General features: G+C 37.8%; 2 protein-coding genes and 1 long non-coding RNA gene across 5 annotated transcripts in view; 2 read left to right on the top strand and 1 right to left on the bottom strand.

The window, feature by feature from the left end:
• The window catches only part of LOC309702533, a 120,529-nt gene that overhangs the window by 21,563 nt on the left and 71,297 nt on the right, over positions 1–27,669 (top strand). The gene's annotated exons all lie outside the window — the stretch shown is intronic.
• Positions 1–27,669, bottom strand: part of LOC309702279 (uncharacterized protein) — a 164,537-nt gene that overhangs the window by 75,199 nt on the left and 61,669 nt on the right. The gene's annotated exons all lie outside the window — the stretch shown is intronic.
• Positions 1–27,669, top strand: part of LOC309702194 (protein NLRC3-like) — a 43,474-nt gene that overhangs the window by 11,939 nt on the left and 3,866 nt on the right. For both annotated transcript variants that reach the window (XM_082526701.1, XM_082526700.1), the window contains exon 9: positions 6,680–6,853. In XM_082526701.1, the coding sequence (XP_082382827.1) occupies positions 6,680–6,853 (174 nt within the window). The remainder of the gene's footprint in view (positions 1–6,679; positions 6,854–27,669) is intronic.

Here is a 27,669-nt window from a genome sequence, read left to right as displayed (position 1 = left end):
CAGGAAAAAAAAAATGCATATATCAATCACCTGGATCACCTGCTGAGAAAGAAAAAGGAAAACAAGCAGAAGAGAACAAGAGTAATAGAATAAACAACATCACAATGATATATGGGAATATGACAGTAAATACTAAATGTTAAACATTATTGTGCAGCACATAAGATCAACAAAACACAGTGTGCTTTGAGGTAGGAGCCAAAAAGGGTGTAGTTTGTGGGTGTGATCACCCGTGTGTACACCTGTGAGCATGGACGCGCTTGTTTTTTTTAAAAGGTTCCTTCATGTAATGATCTGCTAGAGGGTGTGGGGGGGCCACAGCCCCGTCCTCCAGGGCATGAAGCAGGTGTGGAGGAGATCAAAACTCCAGACATCCAGAGGCCCCCAGAACACAAGAGACCAAGGAAGACCAACAGAGGGGCAGCCGCGCCACTGACGTGTACTTTTGTTTCTAAATACGGGACGATTCCGTTATTCAAGGGACGGTTGGCAACCCTACGTCAGACACAGCAGACATTTAGTGATGATCTCACTGTATGTGGTCTTTTAGCGCCTCCTAGTGGTGAATTTGTGGAGTGGTGTTAGTCTGGGTGAGGAGTGTAACTATTGAGTGACACAGACCGAGCCTGCATGCTGGTAGCACCTTAGCCACAGCTCGGGTGTGGAAAAGCTGAAAAAGAAGGTTTTCTAGTTTGTAACGAGGAAAAAACTGAGAGGACTGAGTTAAAGAGAGGCTGGAGAGTAACACAGAGCAGCAATGAAAGCTGTTCACACAGTTTAGACAGTTTAGCATCAAATGTTCTAGTGAGTTAGGTTAGCTCCATGCTAACGAACAAATCAGCTAACTAGCAAGCCAGCTAACTAGCAGACCAGCTAACTAGCAAACCAGCTAAATGTAGCCACAAGCTGCGACTGCGGTTTTATAACGAGAGCATCAGACACTCAGACTGGTTTTCTTTGTGGATGATGATGTATTTTTATTCTAATCCTTCATGGTGATGCTGCCATTCACCCACTGCTCCTGGCAATGTTGCCAACTCCTCAGTAAGGAAAATTGCTATTGGCTGTCCTAAAAGTTGCTGGAAGGAGGTCAGTGTGAATGGACTGTTGTCATTGGTCTGAATGTGTCACTATAAACATGTGCTCTTCATTATTGTGTGTGTAGAACAACAAATAAAACCAAATCACAAAAAGCTTCAAGTCAAAAACACATGAAACTTTGAGGGTTTTTCCCTAGGATGAGGAAGCAGACTCGGCCCCAAACAGCTGGATATATGGATGGTTACCACAGCAACCACAGCAGTGCGCTCTCAGTATATTTAGTTGTATAAAGGTGTTTGTGGTGTGTTGCAGCTGAAGCAGCCTCATGTATGTTGACACAGGGAGAAAATAGTGTGAGAACACTGGTCACAGCAGTCACAGCTCGCTGCCTTCAACAGTCTCTTCCTTCCTTGTTTAGATGTCACTGATATCACCGCTCTCACACTGACCACCTGTTGGAGCTAACATGCTAACATGGCTAACAGCAGGATCACTACATGTAGTCCTTAGTGATGGAAACTGGAACCATGAAGTCAGTGATGCTGGAATAAGCATCTCCACAGTGACACTAATGGTAACTATCATGACTCTTTGATGATATTCTGTGAAACACTGACAGAGAAAAGTGTTGGACAAATCTGAACAAGTCTACTTATTATACACGACTGTCCATAATTTTGATGGACACATGTTTTGGAGAAACGCCCTCCCTCCTGCTGCTCAGTTCACTCCGCTGTTCCACTCATTTTTGTTCATTATAACCTGTTTTATTTTGGTAAGTATGGTCTCTGGTGTCAGACGTTGTCTGGATGAGTTTCAGCTGTGTCACATGACCCTCCTGTGTTGACCTCAGCTGTATAGATGGCTCTGTCCTTCCCTCAGTCTTTATGTCAGTGTCAGTTTCTCCTCCTCATGTGCTGCCGGCCTCTTTTAGATTCTCTTTAGTTTGTTCCTCGTGTCCTTTCATTCCTCAGTTTAAGACACCAAACTCATCAAAGGTTCAGTCTGCCTCCTGAAACACTCCCATTCATGACATGAGACCAATACAAGATGTCCTTGGCAGCACAAACACTGTTTTAAAAGCAGCGATGGGCAAAGCCAGGCTTCGTCAAACTGAAACACTGGAAGCATTTGTGCCATCTTGAAGATGCTGTTCTGTGAAACGGGGACACAGACGAGCCCAGCACAGTTCACAACACAACTACAGACACACAATACATCAGTTTAGTCAAACATAACAGACTGCTGTGTTTACTGTAATAGGCACACAGGTTTACAGCTGTTTGTTGGCCTCATGTTTTGCTCCCAGCCATGAAGCTTTGGATGCGTTATGTTGACTTTGAGGTTTTCTGGGAGTTTGTGTCATCAGTTCTACACACTGTCAATCAAAGTTACAAGCTGGCGTGGCGTTAGCTTTGATTTGGAATCACTTTGAAAAAGATACAGTTCCATGAAAAGATTAAATGTGTTTTCTTTCTTTATACAAAGTTTGTCCCATTTTCACAGGCTCATTCTGACCAATCAGAAGCCTCCATTTCACGCACATCTTTAAGTCGTCCTCAGCTGAACATCTTCTGAACCATTAAAAAACTTTCCTGAACTTTACCTTCTAACACTGGCCTGATGTTTCACTGTCAGTCTGGAGTTTGGCTCATAGTGAACCTGCACAAGTCCTGTTGGATTTGACAGACTCAAAAAGGAAAATAGAGCCTGGAATCAATGTGTTTTTCTAGCTTTCCTTTTTATAGGATCAGTATTTTCTGTATTTCTACACACAGTCTGTGAGTAACAGCTGACAGTGAGGATGATATCCCTGAATGCAGTACATCCTATTTTCTGTTGTAAGTAGAAAAAAGTAGAGCGCAGACAGAGCTGAAAACTGGGGCCCGTTCTTCGTACCTCGCTTACTACATCCAAGATCAAATGACACATCCAAGACCAAATCATCGCGCTAACCGTGAGCTCGCTGTTCCAGTTCTCCGAACACACCTGTTGTTGACGATTAGTACAGCTGGATGAAGTAATGTGAGATCACTGGGTGGCCCAACAGGGGCTACGCGTCGATAGTAGAAACATTGATCGGCAACCCTTTGATTGGTCGGCGAAAATGTCGAAGGAGCGCGCTCGGTATTTTTCGGCAGCAGAGCAAGAACTCTTGAGTGAGGGATTTCAGGAGTTTCAGAGTTTAATCAGAACGCGAGGGAACACTGCAAAGGCTGCAAAAGCAAGGAGAGAGGGCTGGCAGGAAGTTGCTGACAAATTAAACTCGTAAGTAATTTAATAATAATAATGGAGTGGATTGATATAGCGCTTTCCAAGGCACCCAAAGTGCTTTACGATACCACTATTCATTCACTCTCACATTCACACACTGGTGGAGGCAGCTACAGTTGTAGCCACAGCTGCCCTGGGGCAGACTGACAGAAGCCAGGCTGCCATATTGCGCCATCGGCCCCTCTGGCCAACACCAGTAGGCGGTAGGGTAGATCTATCATATGACACTATATTATCCAATATTATATTATATTACATTATATTATATTGTTATATTATATCCCCTTTCACATTAGAGCCACAACAGGACCCACTAGAACATGGGAACAAGTAAAAGTGAAATATAAGAATATTCTACAGAATGGTAATATTTATCACTTATATTGCTTTTAGTCTCTTGGAAAGAGACCCTGGAATACTCTGTTTGTTTATAACAGCAACCAAGAAAAGGGCAGAGCAAAAAAAGACAGGTGGTGGTCCTGCACCCCCTCGTCAACAAGTTGGTTAAGTGAATAATACCCTCACGGGAATATCGATATCTCTCTATGAGCACACTGTCGCGCTGAGCTAAAGGATCCTGTCTATCCCGCAATATACGCTGGATTCTGAGGACTCTCCTTATCAATCTTGCACCTTCCGCAATGGGTTGCTCGCGTAAACGGACAGGACATGGCTGCGACAGGCTTCCCAAATCCACCTTCGCTTTTATAGCCGTGGTCTCCCATCTTGATTACACAAAGTAATTTGCAATTACTACTCTGAAATATGAATTACATCTGTAATAATCACACACATGTAATAGAATGTTAATAGTACATTTCCCTTTTTTAGGAAATGATCTGTATGTATCTGTGTGACATCAATAAATGGATCAAGTGCTGCATTATCTTTAGTTACATTGATGTTATTTATTTATGGTGAAACAGTGGTGGAATATCGCTGTTGCTTTCGTATAAATGAAGCGGACATACCTGCGTGGCCGCGATCTAATCCTGTTTACATAAAGTAAACCTGCTCCCGAGCAGGTTTACGCTTACGGATCTGTTGCTATGACAGCAAGTCCCGGATGAGCTTCGGGGAACCGAACGATCCAAGATCAGGCGAAATCGTCAACAATCTAATCCAGCTAACTTACTTAGCGAGGTACGAAGAACGGGCCCCTGGTGCCTGTTTGATTTAGTCCTTGAAGCAGTTTTTACTGTTTTTACTGAGATCTTCTAATGATGTTACAGACAGTGTGTGGCTCTCTCTCTGCTGATAGGACTGAATGTGTGTGGAATAAACTGAAGCAGTGATATAAAAGCATCATTCAGCCATTAAAAGGGTCAAAAAGACCAGTCAATGAAAAATGGGAATTCCCGAGACTGGCAATGCCTGGAAGCCGCAGGTATGCCACCTGTGGCAGCTGAGGTCACGTGATCTGAGTGTTTGAACCAGACGTTGGAGCAGCGTTTCCAAACATCTGCACTTCAGAAGCTCCAAAGTGTGGAAACGTCACTGTGGAGCATCTCATCCCTATCTAAGAGATTTTCTTGCCTCTGCAAAGCGAAGCTTGCAAACAGCACCATAGTTTGTCAATCCCAACCAATCAGAGCGCTCCTTATGTCACGTCACATGACTCGTGTGTTTTCCTCTTTGATTAGCACCCAAAGAACTAAAGAAAGGCTAAAAGGACATTCAGCCAATCAAATCCCTCCTAGGAACAGGAAGTCTAGAGAGGAAATGGAGCAGAGAAGGAGAATCACCAGTTTAAATGTCTGAGTTTTAAACTGGTGACCCTCTAAAGAGGCTTTTATTGACTCTTTCTGTTTTCTTTACAGCTTTTTTCACCATTTAAACTGTTTAATATCAGATTTAGAAATAACTTTTGGACAGTTTTTCTACATTTGCACTAAAATGAGACATAAGTAATGACTTTCTGACTTTACGTTGGACTAATCTAACGACTCAGCCTGGCTATGTTGGACTGGGTGTGGCAGCAGCTCCCAGTTTGAGTTCAGGAGACAGACACCCTCTCTACTTTGAAGATCAGCTTCAAACTTTCCTTTTTGATAAAGCTTATAGTTCGAGCTGGATCAGGTGACCCTGAACCATCCCTTAGTTATGCTGCTATAGGCTCAGGCTGTTGGTGGACTTCCCATGATGCTCTGCTTTCTTCTCCCCTCTTTTCACTCCTGATGCTTTTATATGTCACTACTGCATGTCCTTAACTTTTGTCTCTCTGTTTTGTTCTTGTCTCTCTGAGCTCATCTCTTCTCTTTCCCCTCACCCTGCAACCAGTCATGGTAGATGCTCCTCCTGGAGCCTGTTTTCACTGGGAGGATCTTTGTGTCAAAGGGAGTTCTTCTTCCCACCATCACCAAGTGCTGCTCACAGTGGATTGTGTCGCGAAATCTATCAATGTAGAGCAGTGAGACAAACCACGGAGGCCCCAGAGAAGTGCAATCAAACAATGAGTTTATTAACACACAGGAGAAAACATCAGCCTATGTCTTCTGACAAAAATACATGTTGTGGACACTTACAAAGCAGTGGGGTACACGCCCCCCCTTGGCGTCAATAAAAATAGTCAGAGTAAAATATGTTCCAGACATTAGTCACAGTTAATGGTACATCTTGTACATCTTTAATGGCTATAAACAGACACAGAACTTCTCTTTTCTGTAACACCTTCCATACAAGGTAATAAACTTCAAGCCCTCAGGGTCTCTGGGGCTAATTATTGACTCTGGTCATCTGTTGCGAAGTAGAGTAAAATATAGTGAGACACCAAATGAGTTAAGGCCTCAGGCCTGACACATTCCTAGATTATATGTGTTATATGTATTGTAAGCATCCATGCAATCATCCTGTTCTAGTTTCCCTCAGCATGGATCACCTGGACAGTCACGCCAGTGAAGCTTAAGACCCTTAATGAACCGAACATCAACTCGACATAAGCACAAATATGCAATGTGTATGAAATACTTCTGACCGTACTTGTAATAAAAGTTAACATAATGGAAGGATCCTCAAATGAACATGTTCAATAGACAACTTTAATGCAATATCAATACTGTGAGAAATATTATTAGATGGAATAATGCTGTAAAGAACATTATTAATGCAGTTATAATGATGCAGATTATATGGCAGCAATAAAAGAATTTCTGTATCTCCACAATTGTCTGATGGTTGGGGCTTTCTCTCTAATATTGGAGGCGGTCACCTTACACTGTTAAACAGCTTCAGATGACTGTTGTTGTCTGTTGGGTATTGTCACTTATAAATAAAGTTACATTGAATGGATGTAAATGGATAGATGTTATTGTGACAAAGAGAAAACGATTGTTGACAGATAGATTGTTGTTTTGTGTGTCTGCAGTCTGTCAGGCTGTCTGATCACAGAGGAAGGCTGTACTTCTCTGGCCTCAGCTCTGAGCTCCAACCCCTCCCATCTGAGAGAGATGGACCTGAGCTACAATCATCCAGGTGATTCAGGAATTAAGCTGCTGTCGGCTGGACTGAAGGATCCAGGCTGGAGACTGGACACTCTCAGGTATGGAGAGAATGTCTGATAGAGGAGGAAGAGCTGGAAACATTTCCTGTGCCCTTCACTCACTTCCTGTTTGTTTCCTGCAGATGACACATGAACAATCACACATGCAGGAATATTTTCAGGGACAGACACACTAGTCTAGCTGGATAGTTCATGGATATTTATGTAGGGGTCTCCAAGGAGTCTGTTTGCAGGAACATTTAGGTCACAGGTGTACCTGATATAGATACCAGTGTACCTAATAAAGTGTCAGCTAACATTTGGAAATGGAAGCTAAAATAATGACAAACTCTACATTCACAGCTGAATTCACAATAAATTTGTTCTCAAGTGCACATTTTTCTGTTATTGTTCTCAAACAACAGAATGAGAATGAAATATTGATTCTAACAGGGCCCATAAACTTTACTAACTAAACATTACTGTGAGCAGCTCCTCCATCACTTCAAAACTGTCATCAACACCACGGACATACATTGGGAGCTGGGCAGTGTCGGTGATGTCTGTGGTCTCATCAAGAGCGACTGAGTATACACTGAAACATTTGGCTTTCTCACACAGTTGGTCATAAATGTCACTTGACAGGTCAGAAATTCGATCTGCTGCAGTGTTGGCAGAAAGGCTGATGTTGCTAAACTGACCTTTCTTTCCCGGACAGACTATATTTGCAGCCTGCAATATGCACTTTTAGACAAATGCACCTTCTGTGAATGGCTTCCCTGCTTTAGCAATCATCTCACTAACCACGTGGCTCCGACTGCTGCATTATTCTCTTTGGTTGCTTTCTTGGAGAAATCTTGCTGCCTCAGTAGATCTGTTTTAAGACTGGCAACCCGGTTCGCTCTCTCGTCTCCCTGGTATTTTGCATCCACCTCATCATGTCTAGTTGTGTAATGACGTTTCAAATTGTATTCCTTGTGCAGCGCAACTTTCTCTGTGCAAATAAGACAGGTCGGGGTGCCCCTGTGCTCAACAAAGAAATATTGCATTTCCCACTTTTCCTGAAATTGTCGGTGCTCATCACCAACCTTTCTCTTCACCGCAGGCTTTGAAAAAGACATGTTTGGGGCTATGTGACATTTATAATTCTACTTGGTGTCACTGTCGCATTGAAGGTTCAATCAAGCGTTTAGCCGACGGACGGGGAACGTCTCAACGCGTAGAGAACGTCATTTCTGCTTCTTTTTCTTGCAACCGTAGCACGGCGATCGGCAGATAAAAAGCCGGTAGCAGTCTCCTTTGTTTTTACGCTCGATGTTCATGTCTTTCATGACGACACGAACACCGCGGCGTTTGCAGATGGTAGAAAGTGCAGGGATAGCGAGCGCAAAAAAGGCGACTGCTCACGGCGCCGGGCTGTTGTTACAGGAGAAAGAAGCGGAAATGACACCGTGACATATAACAAATAACATCAGCTGTTTCTGATGTTAGTTGTTTTGACTGCTTTTACATTATATTGAAATATATGTAATGTTCATGTTTGCTGCAATGCAAACGGAGTGATGCAAATAAAAACATGGAGCCACAAATTACGGTGCGACCCTATAATTAGTCCGGGTTACCGGGGACTGTTGTTGCCGATGAACAGGTGTCGCTATGTGACTGCAGACTAAATTGGGCTGCATTGAGTTCATGACTTTTCTTTTATCCCGCCGCCTACGCATCACTGTGAGAGTTAATATGAGATCTCTCTCTGTGGAAAAATAACTTTAAATCCCACTGACGCGTGTATAAATCTATATACGTATAATGTCCCGCTGGGCAGCAACTTAAAAAAACAACTTTTTTTGAAGTGTTGTGAACGCAGCGCGCTGGGGCGAATGTCGGCGTTTGCCCAATAGAAAGGAGGAAGCCAGCCAGGCACAGAAAGAAAGAAACACTCCAGGGCAACGCTGCTGGAACTTTGACTCATTGAGAAATGTTTCCCTGCTTGCATCAAGCCCGGCTGGTGTCCCCTGAGATCCATATCCCACCCTGATTGGTGGGTTAATTCAGCTCCGCCCACAACACTGTAAAGTGTCATACATTATCAAACTAACATTACATTTTCATACTAGAAAGTGCATTTTCTGAAGAAACTGCAGTGTGAATGCTTGAATCTGAATGTATGCATTGAAATGAAATAATTACTGAATTTAAGTTAAAAATTTTGAATGAGATAAAAAAAAAACCCCGAATTTAACCTGAAAACAAAAGTGCTGAACTGCTAAAAGCTCAAGGTTACACAGAAGAAGAAGTTGGAAAAAAGCTGAAAATGTTTTAATTGTAAATTAGAAAAACCTAAGAAATGAGAAAAGAACATTTAGAGTCAGAAAACATCTGAAAGAATATTAAAAGGTCATATTCTTTGAATCACTGAATGACTAAAATGTGATCCCTCCACTTGGACCCACACAGTTTAAAAAGTTTACATCTCTGAGCTTTGAAAGACAAGATGTTGGAAAAAGAACAACGATGGCGACGTTTTGAGGGTAAAATGATGGCTTTAACACTGTGGACACAGCAGCAGTTGAAAGAGAAGTGTTTAAGATGAATCTTGGTACAGTGGCAGGCAGAGCTCGTTAAGCAGGCAGGTGTGAGCCTGGTTGCTATAGTGACCGCACCCAATGGCTCCATACACACGGACACAGACATGCACCTCACTTTTGCTGCTTAAAATGAACAGAAAAGTCAGGCCGAAACAAATCGTTCCCAAATGAAAAGTAAAAGTCGTATTGACAAAATTCTTTCACTGTGAGCGACAGCAATGTCTAGTCTACCAAATTCTCAGTTTTCATGTCTGTGGAGTTTATTATATGGACGTGGTGACAGTGGAAAGACACCATGCTCTTCTGATTTTCAAACGAACCTTCTGAGCCATTTTAACATTAGAGTCTATGGAAGAGTTGGAGGGAGGAGGCTGTGCATTGGTGACATTTATGAAAGAACCATAACACCTAGTACAATAGTAAACACATTGGATGAAAGAGGACAGCCATGGCTACGTTTTGAGGGTAAAATCATACCTGTAGAGCAAACGCTGCGGACACAGCAGCAGTTTTAAAAAAGATTTTAAGATTATTTTTTTTGCTCCTCTCACTCTAGCAGTTGAGCTGCCTCACTCTAGCCCCAACATTCCGTCCCATACACACCCATTATAAACTCTGAAACGGGTGAAAAAACATCATGAAACTTAAACTGGAACTGAAGAAAAAGTATAATAGATATTGAAAAGATAAATGCAAGTTGAATAGTTGAATGTCTTGTCTTCGTTTTAAAGTTTGAATGGTGGCTCTATGTCAATGTATGTGGAAGTAGTAAGAGTTTAAAAATGAGTAAGTTGAATGAGGATTTGAAGGGTCTCCCCATTGAAATACATTATAAATTTTTGTTGAATAAAGTTGAATAAAATTAAAAATATGAATGTTAAAAATATGAAAAATGGAAGCAGTTTTGTCCAAAAGAATAGGAATCTAACGGTGTTTGAATGGTTTTTCTAAGTTGAACGGTTTTGAAGGAGTAGGATTACAAAAAACGTACGGAATACAGAATAAAATATAATAATAATAATAACTAGAAAGTGCATTTTCTGAAGAAACTGCAGTGTGAATGCTTGAATCTGAATGTATGCACTGAAATGAATTAATTGCTGAATTTTGAGTTAAAAATATTGAATGAGATTAAAAAAAAAAAAAAACAAAAAAACGAATTTAACCTGAAAACAAAGGTGCTGAACTGCTAAAAGCTGAAGGTTACACAGAAGAAGGAGTTGGAAAAAAACTGAAAATGTTTTAAATGTAAATTAGAAAACCCTAAGAAATGAGAAAAGAACATTTAGAGTCAGAAAACATCTGAATGAATATTAAAAGGTCATATTCTTTGAATCACTGAATGACTCAAATGTGATCCCTCCACTTTGATCCACACAGTTTAAAAAGTTTAAATGCCTGAGCTTTGAAAGATACAGTGTTGGAAAGAGAACAATAATGGCGACAATTTGAGGGTAAAATGATGGCTGTAACACTGTGGACACAGCAGCAGTTGAAAGAGAAGTGCTTAAGATGAATCTTGGTACAGTGGCAGGCAGAGCTCGTTAAGCAGGCAGGTGTGAGCCTGGTTGCTATAGTGACCGCACCCAATGGCTCCATACACACGTACACAGACATGCGCCTCACTTTTGCTGCTTAAAATGAACAGAAAAGTCAGGCCGAAACAAATCGTTCCCAAATGAAAAGTAAAAGTCGTATTGACAAAATTCTTTCACCGTGAGCGACAGCAGCTTCTAGTCTACTGAATTCTCAGTTTTCATGCCTGTGGAGTTTATTATATGGACGTGGTGACAGTGGAAAGACACCATGCTCTTCTGATTTTCAAACGAACCTTCTGAGCCATTTTAACATTAGAGTCTATGGAAGAGTTGGAGGGAGGAGGCTGTGCATTGGTGACATTTACGAAAGAACCATAACACCTAGGACAATAGTAAACACATTGGATGAAAGAGGACAGCGATGGCTACGTTTTGAGGGTAAAATCATACCTGTAGAGCAAACGCTGCGGACACAGCAGCAGTTTTAAAAAAGATTTTAAGATTAATTTTTTTGCTCCTCTCACTCTAGCAGTTGAGCTGCCTCACTCTAGCCCCAACATTCCGTCCCATACACACCCATTATAAACTCTGAAACGGGTGAAAAAACATCATGAAACTTAAACTGGAACTGAAGAAAAAGTATAATAGATATTGAAAAGATAAATGCAAGTTGAATAGTTGAATGTCTTGTCTTCGTTTTAAAGTTTGAATGGTGGCTCTATGTCAATGTATGTGGAAGTAGTAAGAGTTTAAAAATGAGTAAGTTGAATGAGGATTTGAAGGGTCTCCCCATTGAAATACATTATAAATTTTTGTTGAATAAAGTTGAATAAAATTAAAAATATAAATGTTAAAAATATGAAAAATGGAAGCAGCGTTGTCCAAAAGAATAGGAATCTAACGGTGTTTGAATGGTTTTTCTAAGTTGAACGGTTTTGAAGTTATAGGATTACAAAAAACGTACGGAATACAGAATAAAATATAATAATAATAATAACTAGAAAGTGCATTTTCTGAAGAAACTGCAGTGTGAATGCTTGAATCTGAATGTATGCACTGAAATGAATTAATTGCTGAATTTTGAGTTAAAAATATTGAATGAGATTAAAAAAAACCAAAAAAAAAACCGAATTTAACCTGAAAACAAAGGTGCTGAACTGCTAAAAGCTGAAGGTTACACAGAAGAAGGAGTTGGAAAAAAACTGAAAATGTTTTAAATGTAAATTAGAAAACCCTAAGAAATGAGAAAAGAACATTTAGAGTCAGAAAACATCTGAATGAATATCAAAAGGTCATATTCTTTGAATCACTGAATGACTCAAATGTGATCCCTCCACTTTGATCCACACAGTTTAAAAAGTTTAAATGCCTGAGCTTTGAAAGACACGGTGTTGGAAAGAGAACAATAATGGCGACAATTTGAGGGTAAAATGATGGCTGTAACACTGTGGACACAGCAGCAGTTGAAAGAGAAGTGCTTAAGATGAATCTTGGTACAGTGGCAGGCAGAGCTCGTTAAGCAGGCAGGTGTGAGCCTGGTTGCTATAGTGACTGCACCCAATGGCTCCATACACACGTACACAGACATGCACCTCACTTTTGCTGCTTAAAATGAACAGAAAAGTCAGGCCCAAACAAATTCTTCCCAAATGAAAAGTACATGTCGTATTGACAAAATTCTTTCACCGTGAGCGACAGCCATGTCTAGTCTACCTAATTCTCAGTTTTCATGCCTGTGGAGTTTATTATATGGACGTGGTGACAGTGGAAAGACACCATGCTCTTCTGATTTTCAAACCAACCTTCTGAGCCATTTTAACATTAGAGTCTATGGAAGAGTTGGAGGGAGGAGGCTGTGCATTGGTGACATTTATGAAAGAACCATAACACCTAGTACAATAGTAAACACATTGGATGAAAGAGGACAGCCATGGCTACGTTTTGAGGGTAAAATCATACCTGTAGAGCAAACGCTGTGGACACAGCAGCAGTTTTAAAAAAGATTTTAAGATTAATTTTTTTGCTCCTCTCACTCTAGCAGTTGAGCTGTCTCACTCTAGCCCCAACATTCCGTCCCATACACACCCATTATAAACTCTGAAACGGGTGAAAAAACATCATGAAACTTAAACTGGAACTGAAGAAAAAGTATAATAGATATTGAAAAGATAAATACAAGTTGAATAGTTGAATGTCTTGTCTTCGTTTTAAAGTTTGAATGGTGGCTCTATGTCAATGTATGTGGAAGTAGTAAGAGTTTAAAAATGAGTAAGTTGAATGAGGATTTGAAGGGTCTCCCCATTGAAATACATTATAAATTTTTGTTGAAAAAAGTTGAATAAAATTAAAAATATAAATGTTAAAAATATGAAAAATAGAAGCAGTGTTGTTCAAAAGAATAGGAATCTAACGGTGTTTGAATGGTTTTTCTAAGTTGAACGGTTTTGAAGTTATAGGATTACAAAAAACGTACGGAAAAATAAAATATAATAATAATAATAACTAGAAAGTGCATTTTCTGAAGAAACTGCAGTGTGAATGCTTGAATCTGAATGTATGCACTGAAATGAATTAATTGCTGAATTTTGAGTTAAAAATATTGAATGAGATTAAAAAAAACCAAAAAAAAAACCGAATTTAACCTGAAAACAAAGGTGCTGAACTGCTAAAAGCTGAAGGTTACACAGAAGAAGGAGTTGGAAAAAAACTGAAAATGTTTTAAATGTAAATTAGAAAACCCTAAGAAATGAGAAAAGAACATTTAGAGTCAGAAAACATCTGAATGAATATCAAAAGGTCATATTCTTTGAATCACTGAATGACTCAAATGTGATCCCTCCACTTTGATCCACACAGTTTAAAAAGTTTAAATGCCTGAGCTTTGAAAGACACGGTGTTGGAAAGAGAACAATAATGGCGACAATTTGAGGGTAAAATGATGGCTGTAACACTGTGGACACAGCAGCAGTTGAAAGAGAAGTGCTTAAGATGAATCTTGGTACAGTGGCAGGCAGAGCTCGTTAAGCAGGCAGGTGTGAGCCTGGTTGCTATAGTGACTGCACCCAATGGCTCCATACACACGTACACAGACATGCACCTCACTTTTGCTGCTTAAAATGAACAGAAAAGTCAGGCCCAAACAAATTCTTCCCAAATGAAAAGTACATGTCGTATTGACAAAATTCTTTCACCGTGAGCGACAGCCATGTCTAGTCTACCTAATTCTCAGTTTTCATGCCTGTGGAGTTTATTATATGGACGTGGTGACAGTGGAAAGACACCATGCTCTTCTGATTTTCAAACCAACCTTCTGAGCCATTTTAACATTAGAGTCTATGGAAGAGTTGGAGGGAGGAGGCTGTGCATTGGTGACATTTATGAAAGAACCATAACACCTAGTACAATAGTAAACACATTGGATGAAAGAGGACAGCCATGGCTACGTTTTGAGGGTAAAATCATACCTGTAGAGCAAACGCTGTGGACACAGCAGCAGTTTTAAAAAAGATTTTAAGATTAATTTTTTTGCTCCTCTCACTCTAGCAGTTGAGCTGTCTCACTCTAGCCCCAACATTCCGTCCCATACACACCCATTATAAACTCTGAAACGGGTGAAAAAACATCATGAAACTTAAACTGGAACTGAAGAAAAAGTATAATAGATATTGAAAAGATAAATACAAGTTGAATAGTTGAATGTCTTGTCTTCGTTTTAAAGTTTGAATGGTGGCTCTATGTCAATGTATGTGGAAGTAGTAAGAGTTTAAAAATGAGTAAGTTGAATGAGGATTTGAAGGGTCTCCCCATTGAAATACATTATAAATTTTTGTTGAAAAAAGTTGAATAAAATTAAAAATATAAATGTTAAAAATATGAAAAATAGAAGCAGTGTTGTTCAAAAGAATAGGAATCTAACGGTGTTTGAATGGTTTTTCTAAGTTGAACGGTTTTGAAGTTATAGGATTACAAAAAACGTACGGAAAAATAAAATATAATAATAATAATAATAATAAAGATTAGAATAACAATACTGTGAATGCTTTTCAAGCATTCACACTAATAATAAAGATTAGAATAACAATACTGTGAATGCTTTTCAAGCATTCACACTAATAATAATAAAGATTAGAATAACAATACTGTGAATGCTTTTCAAGCATTCACACTAACTAGAAAGTGCATTTTCTGAAGAAACTGCAGTGTGAATGCTTGAATCTGAATGTATGCATTGAAATGAAATAATTACTGAATTTAAGTTAAAAATTTTGAATGAGATAAAAAAAAAAAAACCCGAATTTAACCTGAAAACAAAAGTGCTGAACTGCTAAAAGCTGAAGGTTACACAGAAGAAGAAGTTGGAAAAAAGCTGAAAATGTTTTAATTGTAAATTAGAAAAACCTAAGAAATGAGAAAAGAACATTTAGAGTCAGAAAACATCTGAAAGAATATTAAAAGGTCATATTCTTTGAATCACTGAATGACTAAAATGTGATCCCTCCACTTGGACCCACACAGTTTAAAAAGTTTACATCTCTGAGCTTTGAAAGACAAGATGTTGGAAAAAGAACAACGATGGCGACGTTTTGAGGGTAAAATGATGGCTTTAACACTGTGGACACAGCAGCAGTTGAAAGAGAAGTGTTTAAGATTAATTTTGGCAGAGTGGCAGAGAGAGCTCGTTAAGCAGGCAGGTGTGAGCCTGGTTGCTATAGTGACCGCACCCAATGGCTCCATACACACGGACACAGACATGCACCTCACTTTTGCTGCTTAAAATGAACAGAAAAGTCAGGCCAAAACAAATCGTTCCCAAATGAAAAGTAAAAGTCGTATTGACAAAATTCTTTCACTGTGAGCGACAGCAATGTCTAGTCTACCAAATTCTCAGTTTTCATGTCTGTGGAGTTTATTATATGGACGTGGTGACAGTGGAAAGACACCATGCTCTTCTGATTTTCAAACGAACCTTCTGAGCCATTTTAACATTAGAGTCTATGGAAGAGTTGGAGGGAGGAGGCTGTGCATTGGTGACATTTATGAAAGAACCATAACACCTAGTACAATAGTAAACACATTGGATGAAAGAGGACAGCCATGGCTACGTTTTGAGGGTAAAATCATACCTGTAGAGCAAACGCTGCGGACACAGCAGCAGTTTTAAAAAAGATTTTAAGATTATTTTTTTTGCTCCTCTCACTCTAGCAGTTGAGCTGCCTCACTCTAGCCCCAACATTCCGTCCCATACACACCCATTATAAACTCTGAAACGGGTGAAAAAACATCATGAAACTTAAACTGGAACTGAAGAAAAAGTATAATAGATATTGAAAAGATAAATGCAAGTTGAATAGTTGAATGTCTTGTCTTCGTTTTAAAGTTTGAATGGTGGCTCTATGTCAATGTATGTGGAAGTAGTAAGAGTTTAAAAATGAGTAAGTTGAATGAGGATTTGAAGGGTCTCCCCATTGAAATACATTATAAATTTTTGTTGAATAAAGTTGAATAAAATTAAAAATATAAATGTTAAAAATATGAAAAATGGAAGCAGTGTTGTCCAAAAGAATAGGAATCTAACGGTGTTGGAATGGTTTTTCTAAGTTGAACGGTTTTGAAGGAGTAGGATTACAAAAAACGTACGGAATACAGAATAAAATATAACTAGAAAAATTTGCATTTCCTGCGAAAATGCAGTGTGGATGCTTAAAGCTGAAGCTGTATGCAAAAAGTAGCTGAAAAAGCTGAAAAGTTGCAGAAATTGTAAAAACTTTGCAGAAGCAAAAGAAGTTTGCTAAAATGGAATAACTTAGCAGAACTGCAATATCTTAGAGGAAACATAATACTTGGCAGAAATACAATAGCATAGCAGAATTTAGCAGAAATATTGTAACTTACCAGAAACATGATAACTTCTCAAAAATACAAGAATTTAGGAGAAATAGTATAAGATAACAGAAAGAATATATTTAGCCAAAAATACTTAAACATTACAGAAACACTATGATTTAGAAAAATAGTACAACAGAGCAGAAATATTGTGATTTACCAGAGACACTGTGATGAACTATGAATATTGTAATTTTAAATTGAGACTATGTTTTAGCACAAATATTATAATTTGGCAGAAATACTATAATTTAGCAGAAATACTATATTAAGCACAAATCCTATAAAAAGCAGAAATGTATGATTAAGCACAAATACTACATTTAGTAGAAATACTTTGTTTTAGCACAAATCCCATAAAAAGCAGAAATACTGTACTATGATTTAGTAGAAAAACTATAATTAATCAGAAATACTAAATTTAGCAGAAATACTATATTAAGCACAAATACTATGAAAAGCAGAAATAGTATATTAAGCACAAATCTTATAAAATAGCAGAAATAGTATGATTAAGCATAAATACTACATTTAGCAGAAATACTATATTAAGCACAAATCCTATAAAAGCAGAAATAGTATATTAAGCACAAATCTTATAAAATAGCAGAAATAGTATGATTTAGTACAATAGTAATAAGTTAAACAGAAAAATTGGAAAAGCAAAATGGACAGCTGAAAAAATGCTGAACATGCTGAGGGTCCCTCAAATATACTTGTTAAATGAAAAAATCAGCAAAAAAATGCACAGGGAGAGAGAAGTAAGTTTCTAGGTCAGCCTGGGAGCTGCTGAATTTGAATCCACCAATCAGAGAGCCTGTGTACTTTTTCCCGCCAAAACAGGTGCCTCTTTTTACACACGCAGCACAGAGAGGCACAGGATTATTGCAGCCTATTTCTCATAGTGAGGACTCCCCTCAAACAAATGACCATAATTTCCAAACCGTAGGGGCTAGAGCGGTCATTCTTACACCGTTTTGTTCAGAAGAGATGGGGGAATCTTCCAGTGTTTACAATTTATCATTAAAATATGAATTATTAAAGATATTTGACTTCTAATGCACCATAACTGAGTAGAGCGAAGCAAAAACTGCCTTGACTTGCCCTCAAACAACGCTTTCTAACTCGAAATCTACTTGGAGTATCGATATCATTCTTTCACCGTAAGAGACAGCAGGCTTTGGTGAACAATCATGGAAATTTTCAGGTCTCTGTGGAAATCCAACAAAAAGTTATGACGAGAGAAAAAAGTGGTTCATTTCCACAGTTTGAAATCTGAAGAAATCTGAGCGAAGGACGAATTTCCTACCCTCAAACAAGTCCAACTCATTTCAGAACGGTAATAGGTGAGAAAGAAATTCTTGAATTGTGAGCGTCAGGGGTGTCTGAAGATATTCGGGGACAAGCCTCATGTCTTAACTTTGCTTCGTTAAGGAGATATGACGATTCGAATATGCCTCTCATTACAGAAATCCAGCGGTGATTTTGAACAAGCTCTCCATTCACTTTATATGGAGAGTTTTCTGACCTTGTGTTAGTCTGAGGAGATTTGCAAAAATTCTATAAATCCCACAACAATGATGGTGACATTTTCTGAAAGCCAGCAAAAATACCTACGTTTTGATGTATAATTTGTGGAAGTTGAGTGAAAATTGAGCAAGTAGCAGGAAGTTGTTCGGACATGAAGTGAAAATTGCAAAACCTTCAGTGGCACACTGGAAGCCAAGAGCATAGCAACCATAACAACGCATGTATTTTGTGAAAAATCACAATTTTGCAACTCAAAACTTTAAGAGGCATAAAAGTAAAACAGTAAAAGATTTCAAAAAGCTGAATCATACCTGAATAGCCCAATAATTTATGAACATTTTAAAGTTTGAATGGTTGTTCTAGGTGAAAATATGAGGAAGTAGTTAAGTTTCAAAAACAAGCAAATTTTAGCAGAATTGCTGAAGTTTCCCATTCATTTCAATGGGACAAATTAAAGGAAAAAAGTGGAATATTTTAAAAAGTATAATAGTTAAAAATAGCAAAAATCGTAGCAAGAAAGAGCAAAAATAGCAGAATAGTTTAAAATTTGAACGGTGAAAATCGGCTGAAAATTGTGGAAGTAGTTAAGTGCCAAAAAGTGTACGGAAGCAACTAGAATAATAATAATAATAATAATAATAATAAAGAATAAAGAGAAACAGGAACTCAATAGTGTGGATGCTTAAAGCATCCACACAATAATAATAACTAGAAAGTGCATTTTCTGAAGAAACTGCAGTGTGAATGCTTGAATCTGAATGTATGCACTGAAATGAATTAATTGCTGAATTTTGAGTTAAAAATATTGAATGAGATTAAAAAAAAACAAAAAAAACCCCGAATTTAACCTGAAAACAAAGGTGCTGAACTGCTAAAAGCTGAAGGTTACACAGAAGAAGGAGTTGGAAAAAAAACTGAAAATGTTTTAAATGTAAATTAGAAAACCCTAAGAAATGAGAAAAGAACATTTAGAGTCAGAAAACATCTGAATGAATATTAAAAGGTCATATTCTTTGAATCACTGAATGACTCAAATGTGATCCCTCCACTTTGATCCACACAGTTTAAAAAGTTTAAATGCCTGAGCTTTGAAAGACACGGTGTTGGAAAGAGAACAATAATGGCGACAATTTGAGGGTAAAATGATGGCTGTAACACTGTGGACACAGCAGCAGTTGAAAGAGAAGTGCTTAAGATGAATCTTGGCACAGTGGCAGGCAGAGCTCGTTAAGCAGGCAGGTGTGAGCCTGGTTGCTATAGTGACTGCACCCAATGGCTCCATACACACGTACACAGACATGCACCTCACTTTTGCTGCTTAAAATGAACAGAAAAGTCAGGCCCAAACAAATTCTTCCCAAATGAAAAGTACATGTCGTATTGACAAAATTCTTTCACCGTGAGCGACAGCCATGTCTAGTCTACCTAATTCTCAGTTTTCATGCCTGTGGAGTTTATTATATGGACGTGGTGACAGTGTAAAGACACCATGCTCTTCTGATTTTCAAACGAACCTTCTGAGCCATTTTAACATTAGAGTCTATGGAAGAGTTGGAGGGAGGAGGCTGTGCATTGGTGACATTTATGAAAGAACCATAACACCTAGTACAATAGTAAACACATTGGATGAAAGAGGACAGCCATGGCTACGTTTTGAGGGTAAAATCATACCTGTAGAGCAAACGCTGTGGACACAGCAGCAGTTTTAAAAAAGATTTTAAGATTAATTTTTTTGCTCCTCTCACTCTAGCAGTTGAGCTGTCTCACTCTAGCCCCAACATTCCGTCCCATACACACCCATTATAAACTCTGAAACGGGTGAAAAAACATCATGAAACTTAAACTGGAACTGAAGAAAAAGTATAATAGATATTGAAAAGATAAATACAAGTTGAATAGTTGAATGTCTTGTCTTCGTTTTAAAGTTTGAATGGTGGCTCTATGTCAATGTATGTGGAAGTAGTAAGAGTTTAAAAATGAGTAAGTTGAATGAGGATTTGAAGGGTCTCCCCATTGAAATACATTATAAATTTTTGTTGAATAAAGTTGAATAAAATTAAAAATATAAATGTTAAAAATATGAAAAATAGAAGCAGTGTTGTCCAAAAGAATAGGAATCTAACGGTGTTTGAATGGTTTTTCTAAGTTGAACGGTTTTGAAGTTATAGGATTACAAAAAACGTACGGAATACAGAATAAAATATAATAATAATAATAATAATAATAACTAGAAAGTGCATTTTCTGAAGAAACTGCAGTGTGAATGCTTGAATCTGAATGTATGCACTGAAATGAATTAATTACTGAATTTAAGTTAAAAATCTTGAATGAGATGAAAAAAAAACCCGAATTTAACCTGAAAACAAAAGTGCTGAACTGCTAAAAGCTGAAGGTTACACAGAAGAAGAAGTTGGAAAAAAAGCTGAAAATGTTTTAATTGTAAATTAGAAAAACCTAAGAAATGAGAAAAGAACATTTAGAGTCAGAAAACAACTGAAAGAATATTAAAAGGTCATATTCTTTGAATCACTGAATGACTAAAATGTGATCCCTCCACTTGGACCCACACAGTTTAAAAAGTTTACATCTCTGAGCTTTGAAAGACAAGATGTTGGAAAAAGAACAACGATGGCAACGTTTTGAGGGTAAAATGATGGCTGTAACACTGTGGACACAGCAGCAGTTGAAAGAGAAGTGCTTAAGATGAATCTTGGTACAGTGGCAGGCAGAGCTCGTTAAGCAGGCAGGTGTGAGCCTGGTTGCTATAGTGACTGCACCCAACGGCTCCATACACACGTACACAGACATGCGCCTCACTTTTGCTGCTTAAAATGAACAGAAAAGTCAGGCCGAAACAAATCGCTCCCAAATGAAAAGTACATGTCGTACTGACAAAATTCTTTCACCGTGAGCGACAGCCATGTCTAGTCTACCTAATTCTCAGTTTTCATGCCTGTGGAGTTTATTATATGGACGTGGTGACAGTGTAAAGACACCATGCTCTTCTGATTTTCAAACGAACCTTCTGAGCCATTTTAACATTAGAGTCTATGGAAGAGTTGGAGGGAGGAGGCTGTGCATTGGTGACATTTATGAAAGAACCATAACACCTAGGACAATAGTAAACACATTGGATGAAAGAGGACAGCCATGGCTACGTTTTGAGGGTAAAATCATACCTGTAGAGCAAACGCTGCGGACACAGCAGCAGTTTTAAAAAAGATTTTAAGATTAATTTTTTTGCTCCTCTCACTCTAGCAGTTGAGCTGCCTCACTCTAGCCCCAACATTCCGTCCCATACACACCCATTATAAACTCTGAAACGGGTGAAAAAACATCATGAAACCTAAACTGGAACTGAAGAAAAAGTATAATAGATATTGAAAAGATAAATACAAGTTGAATAGTTGAATGTCTTGTCTTCGTTTTAAAGTTTGAATGGTGGCTCTATGTCAATGTATGTGGAAGTAGTAAGAGTTTAAAAATGAGTAAGTTGAATGAGGATTTGAAGGGTCTCCCCATTGAAATACATTATAAATTTTTGTTGAATAAAGTTGAATAAAATTAAAAATATAAATGTTAAAAATATGAAAAATAGAAGCAGTGTTGTCCAAAAGAATAGGAATCTAACGGTGTTTGAATGGTTTTTCTAAGTTGAACGGTTTTGAAGGAGTAGGATTACAAAAAACGTACGGAATACAGAATAAAATATAACTAGAAAAATTTGCATTTCCTGCGAAAATGCAGTGTGGATGCTTAAAGCTGAAGCTGTATGCAAAAACTAGCTGAAAAAGCTGAAAAGTTGCAGAAATTGTAAAAACTTTGCAGAAGCAAAAGAAGTTTGCTAAAATGGAATAACTTAGCAGAACTGCAATATCTTAGAGGAAACATAATACTTGGCAGAAATACAATAGCATAGCAGAATTTAGCAGAAATATTGTAACTTACCAGAAACATGATAACTTCTCAAAAATACAAGAATTTAGGAGAAATAGTATAAGATAACAGAAAGAATATATTTAGCCAAAAATACTTAAACATTACAGAAACACTATGATTTAGAAAAATAGTACAACAGAGCAGAAATATTGTGATTTACCAGAGACACTGTGATGAACTATGAATATTGTAATTTTAAATTAAGACTATGTTTTAGCACAAATATTATAATTTGGCAGAAATACTATAATTTAGCACAAATACTATAAAAAGCAGAAATACTATAATTTAGCAGAAATACTATATTAAACACAAACCCTATAAAAAGCAGAAATACTGTACTATGATTTGGTAGAAAAAACTATAATTAATCAGAAATACTATATTTGGCAGAAATACGGTATTTGGCACAAATCTTATAAAATAGCAGAAATAGTATGATTTAGCACAATAGTAATAACTTAAACAGAAAAATTGGAAAAGCAAAAATGGACAGCTGAAAAAATGATGAACATGCTGAAGGTCCCTCAACTATACTTGTTAAATGAAAAAAAATCAGCAAAAAAATCTATAACAGCCACACAATCACAAATATGTACACATAAGAAAACACACATGCACAGAGAGACACACACACAAGATCCAATTCAGTCAACCAGTCTAAATATATTGAATTTGAATCTTAGAATGAGATCATCCCATTAAAAGCCTTTCTCTCTCTCTCTCTCTCTCTGTCACACACACACACACACACACACACACACACACACACACAGGGAGAGAAAAGTGAGTTTCTAGGTCAGCCTGGGAGCTGCTGAATTTGAATCCACCAATCAGAGAGCCTGTGTACTTTTTCCCGCCAAAACAGGTGCATCTTTTTACACACGCAGCAGAGAGAGGCACAGGATTATTGCAGCCTATTTCTCATAGTGAGGACTCCCCTCAAACAAATGACCATAATTTCCAAACCGTAGGGGCTAGAGCGGTCATTCTTACACCGTTTTGTTCAGAAGAGATGGGGGAATCTTCCAGTGTTAACAATTTATCATTAAAATGTGAATTTTTAGAGATATACGACATGGATGACTTGTTGACTTAGAAGCCACGAATTCCCCCAATATGCAAATTTGAATGCCTGAGGCCACATATATGATTGGCTGCCTGGGAAGCCGTGCAGGCCCTGATTTGTGGATTTGAATTCCTCAGCCCTCAGATATGATTGGCTGGCTTAGAAGCCATGAAGGCCCCAATATGCAAATTTGAATGCCTCAGGACACATATATGATTGGCTGGGAAACCGTGCAGGCCCTGATTTGAAAATTTGAATGTCTAAGTCCTCACAGAGGATTGGCTGCCTGGGGACCTGGCAGAAATATATAGAAATACTATGATTAAGCATAAATACTACATTTAGTAGAAATACTATGTTTTAGCACAAATACTATAAAAAGCAGAAATACTATAATTTAGCAGAAATACTATATTAAGCACAAATCCTATAAAAAGCAGAAATACTATAATTTAGAACAAATAGTATAAAAAGCAGAAATACTATAATTTAGCAGAAATACTATGTTAGGCACAAATCCTATAAAAAGCAGAAATACTATAATTTAGCAGAAATACTATGTTAGGCACAAATCCTATAAAAAGCAGAAATACTATAATTTAGCAGAAATACTATATTAGGCATAAATCCTATGAAAAGCAGAAATAGTATGATTTAGCAGAAATACTGTATTTAGCACAAGTACCGAAAAGTACCAGAAATACTATGATTTAGCAGAATAGTAATAACTTATTGAAACACAAATGCACAGAGGGACACACAAACACAGGCTCTAATCCAGTCAACCAGTCTAACTATGTTCAATTTAAATCCTACAATGACATGCTGTCAAATAAGGGCAGGGTCCTCTCTCTCCCACTAAACACACACACACACACACACACACACACACACACACACACACACACACACACACACACACACACACACAGGGAGAGAGGACTAAGTTTCTAGGTCAGCCTGGGAGCTGCTGAATTTGAATCCACCAATCAGAGAGGCTGTTTACGTTTTCCCGCCAAAACAGGTGCATCTTTTTACACACGCAGCACAGAGACATAGACCTGCTTCTTTCAGTTTATTTCACATAGTGAGGATTCCCCTCAAACAAATGACCATAATTTCCTAACCATAGGGGCTAGAGCGGTCATTCTTACACCGTTTTGTTCAGAAGAGATGGGGGAATCTTCAAGTGTTGACAATTTATCATTAAAATATGAATTTTTAGAGATATATGACATGGATGACTTGTTGACTTAGAAGCCACGAATTCCCCAATATGCAAATTTGAATACCTGGAGCCCACATACATGATTGGCTGCCTGGGAAGCCGTGCAGGCCCTGATTTGTGGATTTGAATTCCTCAGCCCTCAGATATGATTGGCTGGCTTAGAAGCCATGAAGGCCCCAATATGCAAATTTGAATGCCTCAGGACACATATATGATTGGCTGGGAAGCCGTGCAGGCCCTGATTTGAAAATTTGAATTTCTCAGTCCTCACAGAGGATTGGCTGCCTGGGGACCTGGCAGAAATATATAGAAATACTATGATTAAGCATAAATACTACATTTAGTAGAAATACTATGTTTTAGCACAAATACTATAAAAAGCAGAAATACTATAATTTAGCAGAAATACTATATTAAGCACAAATCCTATAAAAAGCAGAAATAGGATGATTAAGCATAAACACTACATTTAGTAGAAATACTATGTTTGAGCAAAAATCCTATAAAAAGCAGAAATACTATATTAGGCACAAATCCCATAAAAAGCAGAAATAGTATGATTAAGCATAAATACTACATTTAGTAGAAATACTATGTTTTAGCACAAATAGTATAAAAAGCAGAAATATTGTAATTTAGCAGAAATACTATATTAGGCACAAATCTTATAAAATAGCAGAAATAGTATTATTTAGCACAATAGTAATAAGTTAAACAGAAAAATTGGAAAAGCAAAATGGACAGCTGAAAAAATGCTGAACATGCTGAGGGTCCCTCAAATATACTTGTTAAATGAAAAAAATCAGCAAAAAAATGCACACGGAGAGAGAAGTAAGTTTCTAGGTCAGCCTGGGAGCTGCTGAATTTGAATCCACCAATCAGAGAGCCTGTGTACTTTTTCCCGCCAAAACATGGGCCTCTTTTTACACACGCAGCACAGAGAGGCACAGGATTATTGCAGCCTATTTCTCATAGTGAGGACTCCCCTCAAACAAATGACCATAATTTCCAAACCGTAGGGGCTAGAGCAGTCATTCTTACACCGTTTTGTTCAGAAGAGATGGGGGAATCTTCCAGTGTTTACAATTTATCATTAAAATATGAATTATTAAAGATATTTGACTTGTAATACACCATAACTGAGTAGAGCGAAGCAAAAACTGCCTTGACTTGCCCTCAAACAACGCTTTCTAACTCGAAATCTATTTGGAGTATCGATATCATTCTTTCACCGTAAGAGACAGCAGGCTTTGGTGAACAATCATGGAAATTTTCAGGTCTCTGTGGAAATCCAACAAAAAGTTATGACGAGAGAAAAAAGTGGTTCATTTCCACAGTTTGAAATCTGAAGAAATCTGAGCGAAGGACGAATTTCCTACCCTCAAACAAGTCCAACTCATTTCAGAACGGTAATAGGTGAGAAAGAAATTCTTGAATTGTGAGCGTCAGGGGTGTCTGAAGATATTCGGGGACAAGCCTCATGTCTTAACTTTGCTTCGTTAAGGAGATATGACGATTCGAATATGCCTCTCATTACAGAAATCCAGCGGTGATTTTGAACGAGCTCTCCATTCACTTTATATGGAGAGTTTTCTGACCTTGTGTTAGTCTGAGGAGATTTGCAAAAATTCTATAAATCCCACAACAATGATGGTGACATTTTCTGAAAGCCAGCAAAAATACCTACGTTTTGATGTATAATTTGTGGAAGTTGAGTGAAAATTGAGCAAGTAGCAGGAAGTTGTTCGGACATGAAGTGAAAATTGCAAAACCTTCAGTGGCACACTGGAAGCCAAGAGCATAGCAACCATAACAACACATGTATTTTGTGAAAAATCACAATTTTGCAACTCAAAACTTTAAGAGGCATAAAAGTAAAACAGTAGAAGATTTGAAAAAGCTGAATCATACCTGAATAGCCAAATAATTTGTGAACATTTTAAAATTTGAATGGTTGTTCTAGGTGAAAATATGAGGAAGTAGTTAAGTTTCAAAAACAGGCAAAATTTAGCAGAATTGCAGAAGTTTCCCATTCATTTCAATGGGACAAATTAAAGGAAAAAAGCTTAATATTTTAAAAAGTATAATAGTTAAAAATAGCAAAAATCGTAGCAGGAATTAGCAAAAATAGCTGAATAGTTTAAAGTTTGAACGGTGAAAATAGCACAAAAATTGTGGAAGTAGTTAAACGGCGAAAAGTGTACGGAAGCAACTAGAATAATAATAAAGAATAAAGAGAAACAGGAACTCAATAGTGTGGATGCTTAAGCATCCACACAATAACTAGAAAGTGCATTTTCTGAAGAAACTGCAGTGTGAATGCTTGAATCTGAATGTATGCACTGAAATGAATTAATTACTGAATTTAAGTTAAAAATCTTGAATGAGATAAAAAAAAAAACCCGAATTTAACCTGAAAACAAAAGTGCTGAACTGCTAAAAGCTGAAGGTTACACAGAAGAAGAAGTTGGAAAAAAGCTGAAAATGTTTTAATTGTAAATTAGAAAAACCTAAGAAATGAGAAAAGAACATTTAGAGTCAGAAAACATCTGAAAGAATATTAAAAGGTCATATTCTTTGAATCACTGAATGACTAAAATGTGATCCCTCCACTTGGACCCACACAGTTTAAAAAGTTTACATCTCTGAGCTTTGAAAGACAAGATGTTGGAAAAAGAACAACGATGGCGACGTTTTGAGGGTAAAATGATGGCTTTAACACTGTGGACACAGCAGCAGTTGAAAGAGAAGTGTTTAAGATGAATCTTGGTACAGTGGCAGGCAGAGCTCGTTAAGCAGGCAGGTGTGAGCCTGGTTGCTATAGTGACCGCACCCAATGGCTCCATACACACGTACACAGACATGCGCCTCACTTTTGCTGCTTAAAATGAACAGAAAAGTCAGGCCGAAACAAATCGTTCCCAAATTAAAAGTACAAGTCGTATTGACAAAATTCTTTCACCGTGAGCGACAGCAGCTTCTAGTCTACCGAATTCTCAGTTTTCATGCCTGTGGAGTTTATTATATGGACGTGGTGACAGTGGAAAGACACCATGCTCTTCTGATTTTCAAACGAACCTTCTGAGCCATTTTAACATTAG

This window comes from Aulonocara stuartgranti (genome assembly GCF_965226115.1).
Source record: "Aulonocara stuartgranti genome assembly, chromosome: 3".
Classification (NCBI taxonomy): domain Eukaryota; kingdom Metazoa; phylum Chordata; class Actinopteri; order Cichliformes; family Cichlidae; genus Aulonocara; species Aulonocara stuartgranti.
Note: the sequence above shows the minus strand (reverse complement) of the source record. Positions and strands in the feature narration are given on the sequence as shown.